General features: G+C 41.3%; 1 protein-coding gene across 3 annotated transcripts in view; it reads right to left on the bottom strand.

Annotated features, from left to right (window-relative positions):
• MAST2 (microtubule associated serine/threonine kinase 2) overlaps window positions 1-16047 on the bottom strand; it is a 206949-nt gene extending 190902 nt beyond the window's left edge. For all 3 annotated transcript variants that reach the window (XM_042996974.1, XM_042996972.1, XM_042996973.1), the window contains exon 1: window positions 15862-16047. In XM_042996974.1, coding sequence (XP_042852908.1) covers window positions 15862-16047 — 186 coding nt within the window. The remainder of the gene's footprint in view (window positions 1-15861) is intronic.
• Between the last annotated feature and the right edge of the window lie 414 nt (window positions 16048-16461).

Genomic DNA, 16461 nt, shown 5'->3' with positions numbered 1-16461 from the left:
AGAGAGAGAGAGAGAGAACAGAAGGGGGAGAGGGAGAGGGAGAGGGAGAGGGAGAGAATCCCAAGTAGGCTCCACAGTGTTGGTACAGAGCACAATGTCAGGCTCAAACTCACAAACCATGAGATCATGACCTGAGCCAAAACCAAGAGCCAGATGCTTAATCGACTGAGCCATCCAGGTGCCCCCAAAGCAGACATTCTTATCCTCATTTCATATTCAAATCTACTAAGCTACTGAGAGAATTCACACCTAGTCCAAATTGTTTTTTCTCCTATTATATTTAAATTACATTAATAAAGAACTCATAACAATAAGAAAAATAAAACGAAAGAGTTATAAGAAAAACAAGAAAGTATATGGATAAGAAAGTCACAAGACAATAAATCCAAATAATAAATAAAATTCACTAGCAATTAGGGAAATATATTTAAAACACTGACAAGTCATCCAAACCTAACAAATTACCAGAAGTATTATTACCATAATATTATTACCATATTATTACCATAATATTATTACCATAATAACCTGATAAAACCAAGAGTTGGCAAAGACATAGAGAAACATCACTGGTCAAAGTAAAAATTGGTACAATCACTGTAGAAAACAATTTGGCAATAATATCCAGCAAGAGAAATTCCTGTACATGGGCACAAGGAGATAAGTACAAGGATATTTACTGCAGCGCTATAATAGGGAAAATGGAAATAACTTAAGGGTCCATTATTATAAGAATGGATAAACTGTCATTTACTCAAAGGAATGCTATATAGCCTTTAAAAATTAATGAAACTGATTTGGAGCGCCTAGGTGGCTCAGTCAGTTAAGTGTCTTACTTTTTTTTTTTTTTTTTTTTTTTTTAACATTTATTCATTATTGAGAGACAGAGAGAGTCAGAGCACAAGCATGGGAGGGGCAGAGAGAGGGGGAGACACAGAATCTGAAGCAGGTTCCAGGCTCCGAGCTGTCAGCACAGAGCCCGACACGGGGCTCGAACCCACCAGCAGTGAGATCATGACCCGAGCTGAAGCTGGACGCCCAACCAACCGAGCCACCCGTGCCCCAAGTGTCTTACTCTTGATTTCAGCTCAGGTCATGATCTCACAGTTCGTGAGATCGAGCCCCACATCAGTCTCCATGCTGACAGCACAGAGTCTGTTTGGGATTCTCTCTCTCCCTCTCTCTCTGCCCCTCCCCTGCTTGTTCTCTCTCTCTCTCTCTCAAAATAAATAAATAAACTTTTAAAAAAATTAATGAAACTGATTTAAATGTATTAACATAGATCAAGGTTGGCAAACTTCAGCTGGCAGGCCAAATCCTAACCATAGCCTGTTATGTCCAGTCAGAAAGCTAAAAGTAGTTTTTACATTTTGCAAATGGCTAGAACACAAATCAAAAGAACATTATTTCATGAAATATTCTCAATATGAAAAATATAAAAGTTACATTAAATTCCAATTTCAATGTCTATACATAAAGTTTTATTGGAACATAGCCACATTCACTCATTTACATATTATCATAGGTATGCTATCATGCTACAACAGAAATGAGTAGTTATGAAAAAGTATGACAAAGCCTAAAATATTTATTATCTGCCCCTTTACCGAAAAAGTCTCCTGATCCATGACATAGATAATTCTCAAAAAAATATTGACCAGAGTCTGGGTAGCTTAGTTGGTTACACATCCAAATGTTGATTTAGGCTCAGGTCAAGAACTCACATTTCATGAGATCAAGCCCCATGTCAGGCTCTGTGCAGACAGTGTGGAGCCTGCTTGGGATTCTCTCTCTCCTTCTCTCTCTCTCTGCCTCTCCCCCACTCTCTCTCTCTCTCAAAAATAAACTAAAACAAAAACCAATGTTAAATTAAAAAAGTAAGAGCAAAAAGATTTATACAGTAATATATAATTTATATAAAAGTTAAAAACAAATACAGCTTCATCTTACTTATAAATATCTTTAGTAATGGATTGTTTTTCTTCCTTATTAATGCAGCATTTAAATACACACCACCTTTAACAGTGGTTTCTTTCAGGAATGATAATGGGGAGGGAACGGATGCTAAAAGTAACTGTAACATTTTACTCCTTTAAATATAACATTTTACTCCTTTAAAATCTAAAGCAGGGTCCCTGGGTTGCTTAGTCACTTAAGCTTCAGACTTCAGCTCAGGTCATAATCTCACAGTTCATGGGTTCCAGCCCGAATCGAGAGAGAGAGAGAGAGAGAGAGAGAGAGAGAGAGAGAGAGAGAGAGAGAGAGAGAGAGAGAGAGAGAGAAAGAGAGAGAGAGAGAGAGAAAGAAAGAGAGAGAGAAAGAAAGAGAGAGAGAGGGAGAGAATCCCAAGCAGGCTTCACACTGACAGCTCAGATCCTGGAGCCTGCTTTGGATTCTGTGTCTCCCTCTCTCTCTGCCCCTTCCCTGCTCAGCGCAAACGCACTCTGCTCTCTCTCTTTCTCTCTCAAAATTAAACACTTTAACAACATTTGAGTATCTACTATGTTCCATAAAGTATGTTAGGAATACAAACCTAAGCAAAATAAAACCCTGATACTTATTACTTTTTTACTCTATTTTGCCTAAAGCAGTGGTTCTGATCCTCAAAGTGTGGTCTCCAGACCAGCAGCATCACTTTCATCATCACCTGGGAACTTGTTGGAAATGCAGACTCCAGGCCCTACTCAATCAGAAACTCTGGGTGTCAGGCCCAGCCATCCTTGCTTTAACAAGCCTTCCAGGTAATTCCATTAGCCCTGAAGACTGAAAATAACTGGCCCAAAGAAGTTCACACCCATACCCCAAAAGAGTGAGGCTCTGGTTAGGCTCTGGGGCACCTGGGTGGCTCAGTCAGTTAAGTGTCCGACTTCTGCTCAGGTCATGATCTTGCAGTTTGTGAGTTCGAGCCCCGCGTCGGGCTCTGTGCTGACAGCTCAGGGCCTGGAGCCTGCTTCGGATTCTGTGTCTCCCTCTCTCTCTGCTTATTCACCTGCTTGCTCACTTGTTCTTTCTCTCTCTCCTCTCTCTAAAAAATAAATAAAACATTAAAAATTTTTTAAAAATAAATAAATGGGTTAGGCTCACTTAAATGGATCAGTCTCAGGAATTAAGAAAAAGCATAGCTAGAACTGGATAGCCACATGCAAAAGAATAAAGTTAGACCCTTACCTCACACCATATACAAAAAATAGCTCAAAACAGATCAAACACCTAAACATAAGGTCTAAAACCATATAAAACTCCTAGACGAAAACATAGGGGTAAATCTTCATGGGGATCTTGGCTATGGCAATAGTTTCTCAGATGTGACCAAAATCACAAGCAACAACAACAACAACAACAAAAAAGGTAAATTATACTCCATCAAAATTAAACTTTTGTGCAAAGGTCACCAGCAAGAAAGTAAAAGACAGGGGCACCTGGCTGGCTCAGTCAGAGCTCTCGCGACCATGAGATCATGACCTGAGCCAAAATCAACAGTTGGATGCTCAACCAACTGAGTCACCCAGGCAACCCAAAGATAAAATCTTAAAAAAAGAAAAAAAAAGTGAAAGACAACCTACCAAATGGGAGAAAATACCTGTAAATCATATCTGATAAGATATCAGATTCTAGATGTCAGATATCAGATATCTAGATATCCTAGTATCCAGAATAAATATAGAACTCTTACATCTCAACAACAAACAACCCAATTTAAAAATGGGCAAAGAACCTGAATAAACATTTCTATGACAAAGATATACAAATGGTCAACAAGCACATAAAAAGATGCTCAACATCATTAGCCTATAGGGAGATGCAAATCAAAAAGCACAATGAGGGGTGCCTGTCTAGCTCAATCAGAAGAGAATGATCTTGATCTTGGGGTCATGACTTTAAGTTCCATGTTGGATGTAGAGATTACATACATACACACATACATACATACATACATACATACATACATACATACATAAGCAAGTACAATAAAGGGCACCTAGCTGGTTCAGTCAGGAGAGCATATGGTTCTTGATTCGGGGTTGTAAGTTCAAACGCACACTGGGTGTAAAGATTACTTAAAATCTTTAAGAAATAAAAATAATTTTAAAAACTTAAAAAAATTTTAAAAGTACAATCAGAGATCACTTACATCCACAAGATGGCTAAAAAATTTTTTTGATCCAAAATAACAAGTGTTGAAAGGTCATGTAAAACTGGAACCTTTGCACATTGCTGGTAGCAATGTTAAAATGGGACAGCTAGGGGTGCTTAGGTAGATCAATCGGTTGAGCATCTATCTCTTGATTTCAGCTCAGGGCAAGATCCCAGGGTTGTGGGATCGAGCCCCACATCAGGCTCCACACTGAACATGGAGCCTGCTTGAGATACTCTTCCTCTCTCTCTCTCTCTCTCTCCCTCCCTCCCTCTGCCACTCTCCCTCACTTGCTCGCTCACTCGCTCTCTCTAAAATAAAACTTAAGGGCTTCTGGGAAGATGGCGGCATAGGAGGACGCTGGGCTCACCGCCTCCTGCGGATCAATTAGATTCCACCCACACCTGCCTAAATAACCCAGAAAATCGCCAGAAGACTAGCAGAACAGATTCTCCGGAGCCAAGTGTAGACAAGAGGCCCACGGAAGAGAGTAGGAAGGGCGGAGAGGCAGTGTGCACTACTCGGACTGGCGGGAGGTAGCCGGGGTGGAGGGGCGGCCCGCCGGCCAAGCAAGTCTGGCTTGCAAAAGCAGAGGGGCCGGACAGAGCGTGTTCTGACAGCAAGCGGGGCTTAACATCTGGAAGGTTATAAGTTAACAGATCTGCTCGGAGAACAGGAGGGCTGGAGGACAATGGGAGGGAGAGTTGTTGAGCCCCGGACCACAGAGCTCAGCTTGGCAGGGAACAAAGGCGCTCACTAGCGCCATCTCCCTAGCCCAGTCCCCAGCCAAAATCCCAAAGGGAACCAGTTCCTGCCAGGGAACTTGCTTGCACTGCACAAACACCCAACACTGTGCTTCTGTGGATCCATCCCTCCATCAGCGGGTCTGACTGCCTCCCGGTGCCGCAGGGCCCCTCCTAAAGCGGACAACGGAAGGAAAAGCGAGCTGAGCCTGCCCCTCCCACCCCCATGCACCTTGCCGATCCACCCCAGCTAATATGCCAGATCCCCAGCACCACAAGCCTAGCAGTGTGCAAGTAGCCCAGACGGGCCACACCACCCCACAGTGAATCCCACGCCTAGGAGAGGGGAAGAGAAGGTACACACCAGTCTGACTGTGGCCCCAGCGGTGGGCTGGGGGCAGACATCAGGTCTGACTGTGGCCCCGCTCACCAACGCAAGTTATTCAAGACAGCACTGGGGAAGTGCCCTGCAGTTCCGCACCACTCCAGGGACCATCCAAAATGACAAAACGGAAGAATTCCCCTGAAAAAAACCTCCAGGAAATAACGACAGCTAACGAACTGATCAAAAAAGATTTAAACAATATAACAGAAAGTGAATTTAGAATGATAGTCATAAAATTAATCGCTGGGCTTGAAAACAGTATAAAGGACAGCAGAGAATCTATTGCTACAGAGATCAAGGGACTAAGGAACAGCCAGGAGGAGCTAAAAATGCTATTAATGAGCTGCAAAATAAAATGGAAATGACCACAGCTTGGATTGAAGAGGCAGAGGAGAGAATAGGGGAACTAGAAGATAAAATTATGGAAAAAGAAGCATCTGAGAAGAAGAAAGAGAAAAAAATCCAGGAGTATGAGGGGAAAATTAGAGAACTAAGTGATGCACTAAAGAGAAATAATCTACACATAATTGGTATTCCAGAGGAGGAAGCGAGAGGGAAAGGTGCTGAAGGTGTACTTGAAGAAATAATAGCTGAGAACTTCCCTGATCTGGGGAGTACCTTCTATACACAATTTTATTTTATTTTATTATTTTATTATATGAAATTTATTGTCAAATTAGTTTCCATACAACACCCAGTGCTCATCCCAAAAGATGCCCTCTTCAATGCCCATCACCTACCCTCCCCTCCCTCCCACCCCCCATCAACCCTCAGTTTGTTCTCAGTTTTTAAGAGTCTCTTGTGCTTTGGCTCTCTCTCCCACTCTAACCTTTTTTTTCTTTGTTTTCCCTTTCCCTTCCCCTCCCCCATGGGTTTCTGTTAAGTTTCTCAGGATCCACATAAAAGTGAACACATATGGTATCTGTCTTTCTCTGTATGGCTTATTTCACTTAGCATCACACTCTCCAGTTCCATCCACGTTGCTACAAAGGGCCATATTTCATTCTTTCTCATTGCCACGTAGTACTCCATTGTGTACATACACCACAATTTCTTTATCCATTCATCAGTTGATGGACATTTAGGCTTTTTCCACAATTTGGCTATTGTTGAGAGCGCTGCTATAAACATTGGGGTACAAGTGCCCCTATGCATCAGTACTCCTGTATCCCTTGGGTAAATTCCTAGCAGTGCTACTGCTGGGTCATAGGGTAGGTCTATTTTTAATTTTCTGAGGAACCTCCACACTGTTTTCCAGAGTGGCTGTACCAGTTTGCATTCCCACCAACAGTGCAAGAGGGTTCCCATTTCTCCACATCCTCTCCAGCATCTATAGTCTCCTGATTTGTTCATTTCGGCCACTCTGACTGGCGTGAGATGATATCTGAGTGTGGTTTTGATTTGTATTTCCCTGATGAGGAGCGATGTTGAGCATCTGTTCATGTGCCTGTTGGCCATCTGGATGTCTTCTTTAGAGAAGTGTCTATTCATGTTTTCTGCCCATTTCTTCACTGGGTTATTTGTTTTTTGGGTGTGGAGTTTGGTGAGCTCTTTACAGATTTTGGATACTAGCCCTTTGTCTGATATGTCATTTGCAAATATCTTTTCCCATTCCGTTGGTTGCCTTTTAGTTTTGTTGGTTGTTTCCTTTGCTGTGCAGAAGCTTTTTATCTTCATGAGGTCCCAATAGTTCATTTTTGCTTTTAATTCCCTTGCCTTTGGGATGTGTCGAGTAAGAAATTGCTGCAGCTGAGGTCAGAGAGGTCTTTTCCTGCTTTCTCCTCTAGGGTTTTGATGGTTTCCTGTCTCACATTCAGGTCCTTTATCCATTTTGAGTTTATTTTTGTGAATGGTGTGAGAAAGTGGTCTAGTTTCATCCTTCTGCATGTTGCTGCCCAGTTCTCCCAGCACCATTTGTTAAAGAGACTTTTTTCCATTGGATATTCTTTCCTGCTTTGTCAAAGATTAGTTGGCCATACGTTTGTGGGTCTAGTTCTGGAGTTTCTATTCTATTCCACTGGTCTATGTGTCTGCTTTTGTGCCAATACCATGCTGTCTTGATGATTACAGCTTTGTAGTAGAGGCTAATGTCTGGGATTGTGATGCCTCCTGCTTTGGTCTTCTTCAAAATTACTTTGGCTATTCGGGGCCTTTTGTGGTTCATATGAATTTTAGGATTGCTTGTTCTAGCTTCGAGAAGAATGCTGGTGCAATTTTGATTGGGATTGCATTGAATGTGTAGATAGCTTTGGGTAGTATTGACATTTTGACAATATTTATACTTCCAATCCATGAGCACGGAATGTTTTTCCATTTCTTTATATCTTCTTCAATTTCCTTCATAAGCTTTCTATAGTTTTCAGCATACAGATCTTGTACATCTTTGGTTAGATTTATTCCTAGGTATTTTATGCTTCTTGGTGCAATTGTGAATGGGATCAGTTTCTTTATTTGTCTTTCTGTTGCTTCATTATTAGTGTTCTATACACAATTTTAGAAGCTGGAAATATAGCAGTGAGAAAAACAGACCCAAATTCCTGCCCTCATGAACCATATATTCTAATGTGGAAGGATGACAATAAACAGCAAACACGTTAACAGTACCAGGTGGAAAAAAAAGAAGACATGCATAAAAAGAAGGAAAGGGAATGACTACGTGTTACCTTATTTTTATTTTTAAATTTTTTTTAAAATGTTTATTTATTTTGAAAGAAAGAGAGAGAGGGAAGGAGGGGCAGAGAAAAAGGGAAAGAGAAAATCTCAAGCAGGCTTTGCAATGTCAGCACAGAGCCCAAGGTGGGGCTCGATCTCACAAACAGAGATCATGACCTGAGCTGAAATCAAGAGTCGGATGCTTAACCAACTAAGCCACCCAGGTGCCCAACTTCTTTTTTTTTAATATTTATTTTGAGAGAGAAAACAAGGGAAAAGGGCAGAGAGAGAGAGAATCCCAAATAGGCTCCATGCTGCCAACATAGAACCCAACACAGAGCTTGATCCCATGTACTGTGAGATCATGACCTGAGCCGAAATCAAGAGTCACTTAACCAACTGAGCCACCCAGCTGACCCTCTCCCCTTCATTCTTTATCCCCCTTTCTTGCTTTATTTTTTCATAGTACTTATCACCATATAACATAGTACATATTTTATTTTATTACCTGATGTTCCCTCTACTATAATTTCTTGGCCTTTTGGCTAAGATCAAACATGACATTCCCTCTACTAGAATAGACACTTCATAAAAGCAGGGTTTGTGGCCTGCCTTTTCCACTGCTGTAATCCCAAGAGTACTGAAAACAAACAAAAAACTGTTGAATCAAAGAATAAATGAAAAAAGGAGCAGTGTAGCATTAATAAAGTTTTTTTTAAGATGGAAAATAATATAAATATTATAGCCATATTAATGAGAACAAAACATACAGAGCATACAACAGAAAAGAAAAACTAATGATTCAGGAATATGAAGGAATGATTTCAAGAAGAAAACTCTTAATTGATGTAGGGGTTGTCCTTGGTAAGAGTAGGAAGAGATTATCCATAGCAATAGGAGAGAGGGCATGGAATATGGGTACAGATACAGGTAGGTTGGGTAATTTATAATGGGAGCTTGTGGAAGTTCTCTTCGGATTTTTTTTCCCTTCAGTTAAACAGGAAACAAGGATATCAACTAAGAGTAAAGAGGACAAAGAGAGTTTTGGAGATTTGAGGAGAAAAATTAAACTATCATTTAAGAGTGAATGGACTAGGGAAATGTCATAGGACTGAGTGGCAGTGCTGACAGACTCTTTGAGGTTCCTGATCACAAACTGGGATGTCACCATGGTCATGTTTTTCTCCAGCCACATTCAGCTGCTTAGACACAGGTGCAGAATAGCCAGAGTTGGCGTAATGATGGTTGGAATTTAGTCAAGCACATATGCCAGAAAGGGGAAATGGCAAAGAAACAGGAATGATTATGATAGCCCATGAAATGTTAAGTTGAATAGGAGGGAAGTCGAAGCATGAGGTGACTGACAATGAAAAGATGGTTTAAAAAAAAAAACATCAACTAGAGGTTCCAAAGACCTTGAACCATTTTTGAAGAGGACATTCTAAAAGAAGTGTGAAATAGAAAAATGGAGGATGATGTGAAGGTCAGAGTGTGGTAAGCTCAAAACTAAGATTTTAGGGGCACCTGGGTGGCTCAGTCAGTTAAGCTTCCATCTCTTAGTTTCGGCTCAGGTCATGATCTCACAGTTCATGAGTTCAAGCCCCACATCAGGTTGTGTGCTGACAGCGCAGAGCCTGCTTGGGATTCTCTCTCCCTCTGTACCTCCCCCACTGATTTGCTTGCTCACTCTCTCTCAAAATAAATATTTTTTTAATCTTACATTTAAAAAAAACAAAGATTTTAGAGGTGGAACAATTATTGGTAAGGATGAAATATACCTAATGAAAATGGAAGTAGAAGGTTCAGGTTGATGTCAATTTCTCCCCTCAATCATTTACTATATATCCATTGCGTTCATGGCTGTGGTAAAGGGAAGAGGAAAGAATCTTTGGGAGTTAATAATGAGGCTCAAAGCTAAAACAAAAGGTTGCCAACTATGTCTCACTAACTGCATTTTGTGGAAGTCCTTACTCCTAATAACATCTAGCCTCTACTCTCCCTTGAGGGCTTTTTCTTCTTCACCCAGGGCTAGGCCTTGATCCAACAACCCCAGTTTTCAACTTATTTGGAACCTCAAGTAGGTATATTAATGATGAAAAACAATCATCACCTGCTAATGAAAAGTAATAATTACCAAGGTACCATAGGGATTTAATCAAGAAAATACAAAGCTAGGTAACAAATTTAGCAGAGAATCACACAGCAGTTAAGACCAGCAATGAAGAAGGTAACAATCATTGCAAGATTCAGCTGCCTTTGATACTCATGACTATAGGTCACCATCAGTAACTGGGGTGGTAAAGCCTTTAGGCTGATCATTAGGCTAAGAGGCATCCAGTAGAACAGAGACAGAAAAATCAGGAACATTGTCCAACCCACTTCAACCATCCCAGGCTCTCTACTCCCACTACCTTTGACGAAATCAAATCTTCCAAAGCCACCACGTTTTCAGGAGCTGGCCTTTACCCATTATACTTGTGGATAAGAGGCAAGGGAAGGCTAATAAACTTTCTATACTGAAAACTCAAAAGAATTCTCAAATGTCTATGTCTCAATCACCATGTCCAACATTCTATCCCCCACACCGTTGCCAAAGTAATCCAGCTAAAACACAAGTAAGACCATCTTGCTTCCCTATTTATTACACGTTTACATAGTACTAAAGAGCTTCTATAACCCAGGCTCCTTCAGTCTCTTAACTAACCATCTATGCCTTTAACTTTATCCTCCAGCAATACCAAGTTGATTTTAGTTCCCTACATACAATATGCAGCTTCCCCTCTGTCTTTCTTTCCTATGTTTTTGCCAATGTACTAACATTATACTGCAGAGGAAAGAGATGTTGCTGATTTCCATGAAAATAATTTTGCAAATTTCTCAATGGTGCTGAGGGAATATCTTCTTCCATCCTCAAAAATGTCTCATTTCCTTTAATTGGCTATTTCTATCATGCTATTATTATTCGAATCCCCCCAAATTCAAAATATTTGAAGAATTTTCTATTCATCAATAAATACTTACCAACTAATGTGAGCAAAGCCCTGTCTATGCATTATAGTAGAAAAATTATATCGTTCTTACATTTAACCATTTACAACTTAAAAGCAGAAATGAAATAATACAAAATGAATACAGAAGGATAAAAGTGCTAAAACTCTAATTCATTCACCCACTCATTCAGCAAATCTTTATTCAGAACCTACCATATACCATGTAGTGGACAAAACAATGTTATAGAAACAAAATGAGATAAGAATTAGTATTTATTGGGGCGCCTGGGTGGCTCTATCAGTTACACATTCGACTTCGACTCAGGTGATGATCTCACGGTTCATAGGTTCGAGTCCTGTGTCAGGCTCTCTGCTGACAGCGCAAAGCCTGCTTGGGATTCTCTCTCTCTCTCTCTCTGCCCCTCCCCAGCTTGTGCTCTCTCTCTCTCTCTCTCTCTCAAAAATAAACATTAAAAATAATTTTTTTAAGAATTAGCATTTATTAAGTCCCTATCTAATGTGCTTTCTAATCATTTTTTCATTTTCATTTAATATCATAGAACCAAAGCTTTCACTTTCTGGATCACAGATTTTTGAGAACTAAAATTTCAGGAGATTTAAAGATTTATTAAGCCTAATCAAGGATCCTCTTAGGAAGAGCTCACCTAGAAAAATAACTTCAAAGAACAGTTTCTGTAGCATTTGAGCTAGGCCTGGAACCTTGAGTAGAATTTCAATGGGCAGAGGCAGAGAAGAGTTTTTCAGATGGATGATTAATTAAAATAAGTATACGAAAGTGCCCAACAGTAAACAAATATTTACTGACCGCCAACTACTACAACCAGTTAAAACACTAAGGTGATACAATGAATAAGACAGTCTCTGAGGAGTATTTTCTCTGATGAGAGACTGATAACCAATTAGCATGCTCATTGAGCAAATATCTGTTTCAAGCACCACCACATGTTTCTTTCTTTTTTTTTTTTTTAAGATTTATTGTTTTTAAGTAATCTCTACACCCAATGTGGGGCTCAAACTCACAACCCCTAAATCAAGAGTCACATACTCCACCCACTGAGCCAGCCAGCCAGACACCGCCACATATCTATGTTTCTAATAAATATTCAGACAAATAACTATGTTTCAAATACCACAGCAGGCCTTAGGTGCACAACAGTAAATGAAACAATGTAGGCCTCAAAGAATTTATAAAGCAAAGTCTTGGGGAAACAAGAGAAGCGGCATCTAACTCCAATTCTTCGAATAAAAAGTGGTATCAAGTAGACCTTGAATGCCAAGATCTCCAGACTTTATTCTATGGGTAAAAAGCTAATGAAGGTTTCCGAAGATACAGAAATGGAATGATCATTTAACAAATATTTATCTACTACCGGAACTCAGGTAAGCAATGAGTTATAATCTTTTGGGTTGTTTTTTTTTTTTTTTTTTTTTTTTTACCAGAATGCATTATAAATTAGAGGTTAAAAGACTAAAAGCAGAGTAAATGCACTTAAGGTATTACAACAACCAAGACAGAAGTTTATAAATGCTTAATTAAGGTGATGACAGTGAGAATAAAGATTTGAAAGGCATCATGAAGGCAGAATCAGCAAAATCTGGCTTAGGGGGTCAAGGGAGAGGGGAAGTCAAACACCAAGGATACAACTTCAAGCTGGATGACAAGGGAAAGGAATGACAGGGAAAAGCACATTTCAAAGGAGAAATAATGAATTCTATTTTAAGGATATAGCAAGCCACTGATCTTCTAGAGATCCAAGTCATGCATCCTCTTCAGAACTTACTCCAAAACACCAGCTAGTATGTAGTATAACAAGCATTGCTCCACGTCATGAGGAAAGGAGAACAAAGTCACCTGTGAGAGTCAATGCTTGTTGATCAGCTAAGCTTACTCCCTGAATGGACATAATCCATTCAGCCTCATAATACACACAACTGAAATTTTTATCTTTTCAAAATCAAATTATTACAAGTTATGGACTTTCAAGGACACTATCAAATTATAAAAATTACAATGTTAAGATCACAAATGCTGAGTATACTATAGTGGAAACATCAGAGAAAGAAATGGAAATGTAGAGCTAAGGGAAAAGGTCAAGCTTGGGAACTCAGATCACTCTACAAGGAGGTTCTGTGACACAAGGCCATGAATAAAAGAAGATCAGAGACCCTTGTTTCACATCCTAAATACTTGCCATGAATAGGGTAGGCCTGCAAAAACACAAGAGTACAATAAATGAGAGAGCTAAGAACAGAGGACATATCCTCAAGAAACATTTATGAGAAAAGAAAACAAAAAAAGACACACAGGAAGCAGTCAGAGAAAAAGGAGTGCAGTGGTCGTTATGACAAGAGATGAAAATATCAAGAAGGAACACCTGAGCAACAGTGATAAATAGTTCACAGAAGTCAGAGAGAATGAAGACTGGGCTGAAGACTATCAAATTTAGTCATTTAAAGTTCCCTGGGACTGCTACATATCTCTCTGCATAATTCTTTCACAATGAAAACTTTACACAAGTGCCATGCATTATTTTGTTATTTGAAAAAGAAGTTTTAGTATCATTGTGGACATTCGCACAATGGAAAACTACACAACAATGAAAAAGAACCATTTCTACAAGGAACAACATAAGTGAATCTCACAGCCATGATTTAATGAAAGAAATCTAGTCAGAAGAGTACAAACCGGGAGATTCCATGTATACAAAGCTCAAGAAGGGGCAAAACTAATCCATGGCGATGCAGGTTGGGAAAGCAGTTACCTTTGGGGAAGCATAATAACTGGGAGAAAACACCAAGGGGCATACTAGGGTATTGGACATGTTCTACATCTTGATTTGAACAGTGGTTACATGGATGTATTCAATCTGTAAAAATTCATGGGCTGAATGAACCTTCAATTTATGCACTGTATTTAAGTCACATTCAATAAAAAAGTAAATATCATACAAAGCAAAAAGCATATAAAGTTATTAGTGACCATGAAGACATCAGTTTTGGAACAGTATAAGTGTAGAAGCCAAACTATAAGGGGTATCTGGCTGGCTCAATTGGAAGAGCATGTAACTCTTGACCTCATGGTCCTGGGCTGAGTCTCATGTTGGGTGTAAATATAAACATACTTTAAAAAAAAAAACACCAAACTGTAATATGAGGAATGTGTACAGGTGAGGAAGCTAAGACAGTGAATACAAACTAATTTCCCAAGAGGGTTGCTGGTAAAGCAAAGCAAAGCAAACAAATTAGCTTAGGTGGGTTACACAATTCAGGGAAACTGTTGTTTCATTTTTTAGTTGAGGTATAAGACAAAGAGAAAATAATATACATAACAAAGGCCTCCACTAAATGAGAGAGGATAAAATCAAGGACAGAAGTACAGGGATAAGCCTTGAAGAGGAGGATGAATACTTCTTTCTCTAGAATTGAAGCAAAAGATGAGTGAACACAGAAATTGTGAGCTAGAGGGGCACCTGGCTTGCTCAGCTGGTAGAGTATGTGACTCCCAATCTTGGGGTCATGAGTTAAAGTCCAACGTTGGGCAGAGAGCTTGCTTTCTTACTAAATAGATAAATAAACAAACAAACAAATAAAATTGTGAGATAGAGAAGAAGGGAAAATCAAATAACCCTGAACTCTTTTGTGAACCATGCAATAAGGCCAATTGAACTGAGTAAACTGAATCAGGAAAGGATCAGAGCTTTAAGTACAATAAAAGTTTCAAGTAGGTACTGGAGAGAATATAAAAAACAATATAAAAAACTGGGGAAATTACATCCAGGGACAATGTTCAGTGGCCTGAAAGCAAGGGCAGAGATAGCAGATGGTGCAGTCTACTCAGAGCTGGGTGCAGAATAAAAGATGAACAAAACGTAGAAAAAAATCCAAGTGCTAGCGTGTGCATCAATGAAACTATGTAATGAAGAATGATATCTAAGTAACATACTTATTTACTGATGGAAAAGAGGCAGGAGACCTAATAAAAGTCTTGAATGAGTCAAGGATGAATTTACTAGGGTCTCAAGTAGAGCTGTGCAAAGAGAAAGCTGTCACTAGAGTTCACTACTACAGAATATTTTTCTGCAAGTCGCACAAGGTCAAGGACCACATATTCTCCTTTCACTGCACCTCCTACAGCTACTAGTGGCAACTTCTCCTGCCTCATAAAACTGACCTTTATCCCCTATTTCCATGCTTGATTAATAAATTATACAAACACATCCTATCCATTCAGAAACTCCATGAATAGTTTTACACTGCTTTCTGTTTTCCCATTAAGGTGTTTTCAGTAGTAAACTCCTAGAAGGCAGAGCCTATCTCTCTATAAATTCTGTTCACAGCGCTGGGTTTGGAATTGCACATATGCAGGTGTTTTAAAAAGTGCTTTCTTGTGAAATAGATCGTTACCGAAGGGAATCTTGAATATTTGAACACACTCCACAACACTATATAATGATGGCCAAATAAAAGAATGCTTAGGAATGGCAACTGTTTTTATAACTGTCAGGACAACCTCTAGGAAATAGGATAACATTTACTCTATCATACTGATTTTCCCTACTTTGCACTATTTACCCTTCTGGCTAACTCCTCAGTATCCTTTAGTAAGCCTATTCTTTGCAGTTCATTTACTCCCAGGCCACATTCCAGCGTCCCTTCTTCGCATCCAGAATCCCGGACTACAAACGCTCATAGGACCATTTTTCCAAACCCCTATTCCCCCATTTCCCTCCCATTCAACCCCAGGCCATGACTTCCATTTTTCCACTCCCCAGTTTTCTGCCGCTCCAGACCTTCCTTTAATCCGGCAGAACTACACAGTCCCCACCCCTCAAATGCCCTAGCCCAAGTCTTCCCGCCTGAGATCCCCCTCCCCCACCGCTCCCATTCAGGCTCCCGCTCCCCATCCTTTCCCTCCCGGACGCCGGCCCGCCTTACCTGCTCCTTCACCTCGGGGCCCGAGGGCCCGGTCCGCTCCTCCAGTAGCTGCCTCCCAGGAGGCGCTCGCCGGCGCGACGGCAAGGGCTGGGGTTGGGGCAGCTCCGCCGCCCGCTGAGCCCCATCCTCCCTGCAGGCGGCCGGTGGTGGCGGCTGCGGTCGGTCGCGGCAGCGGCTCCGCTTCATATCTGTGGCTGGGCCCCTCGGGCGTCAGCGCCACGACTGTCCCGGCCCCGAACGGCCCCGGGCCGCAGCGCTGCCGCGCCAACCACCGCCCGCGGCCACCATGGCCGGGCAGGCGCCCGAAGCCACCGACCCAGCTCGCAGCTCTTCCGCGCTTTCTGGGGCTTCAAGCGCAGCAACCTCCTCGGGGCTCCTTAGGGAGGCGGCAGCATCGCCGCCGCCCGTTTTCTCCCACCCGGCACACGCTTGGCCGGCCACCCGCCGCCGCAGCCGCCGCCACCACGGCCGCCGGCTCCCCAGCCAGCAGCCAGCCGGCGCGCCCGCCTCTGGTCCGGCCCCGCCCCTGTCCTCCCCACCTCGCGCGCGCGCGCACGGGGAACCCGCCTGCCACCTCCGGCCGCGCGCGGCCTCCGGCGC

The sequence above is a fragment of the Panthera tigris genome, chromosome C1, assembly GCF_018350195.1.
Source record: "Panthera tigris isolate Pti1 chromosome C1, P.tigris_Pti1_mat1.1, whole genome shotgun sequence".
Classification (NCBI taxonomy): Eukaryota; Metazoa; Chordata; class Mammalia; order Carnivora; family Felidae; genus Panthera; species Panthera tigris.
Note: the sequence above shows the minus strand (reverse complement) of the source record. Positions and strands in the feature narration are given on the sequence as shown.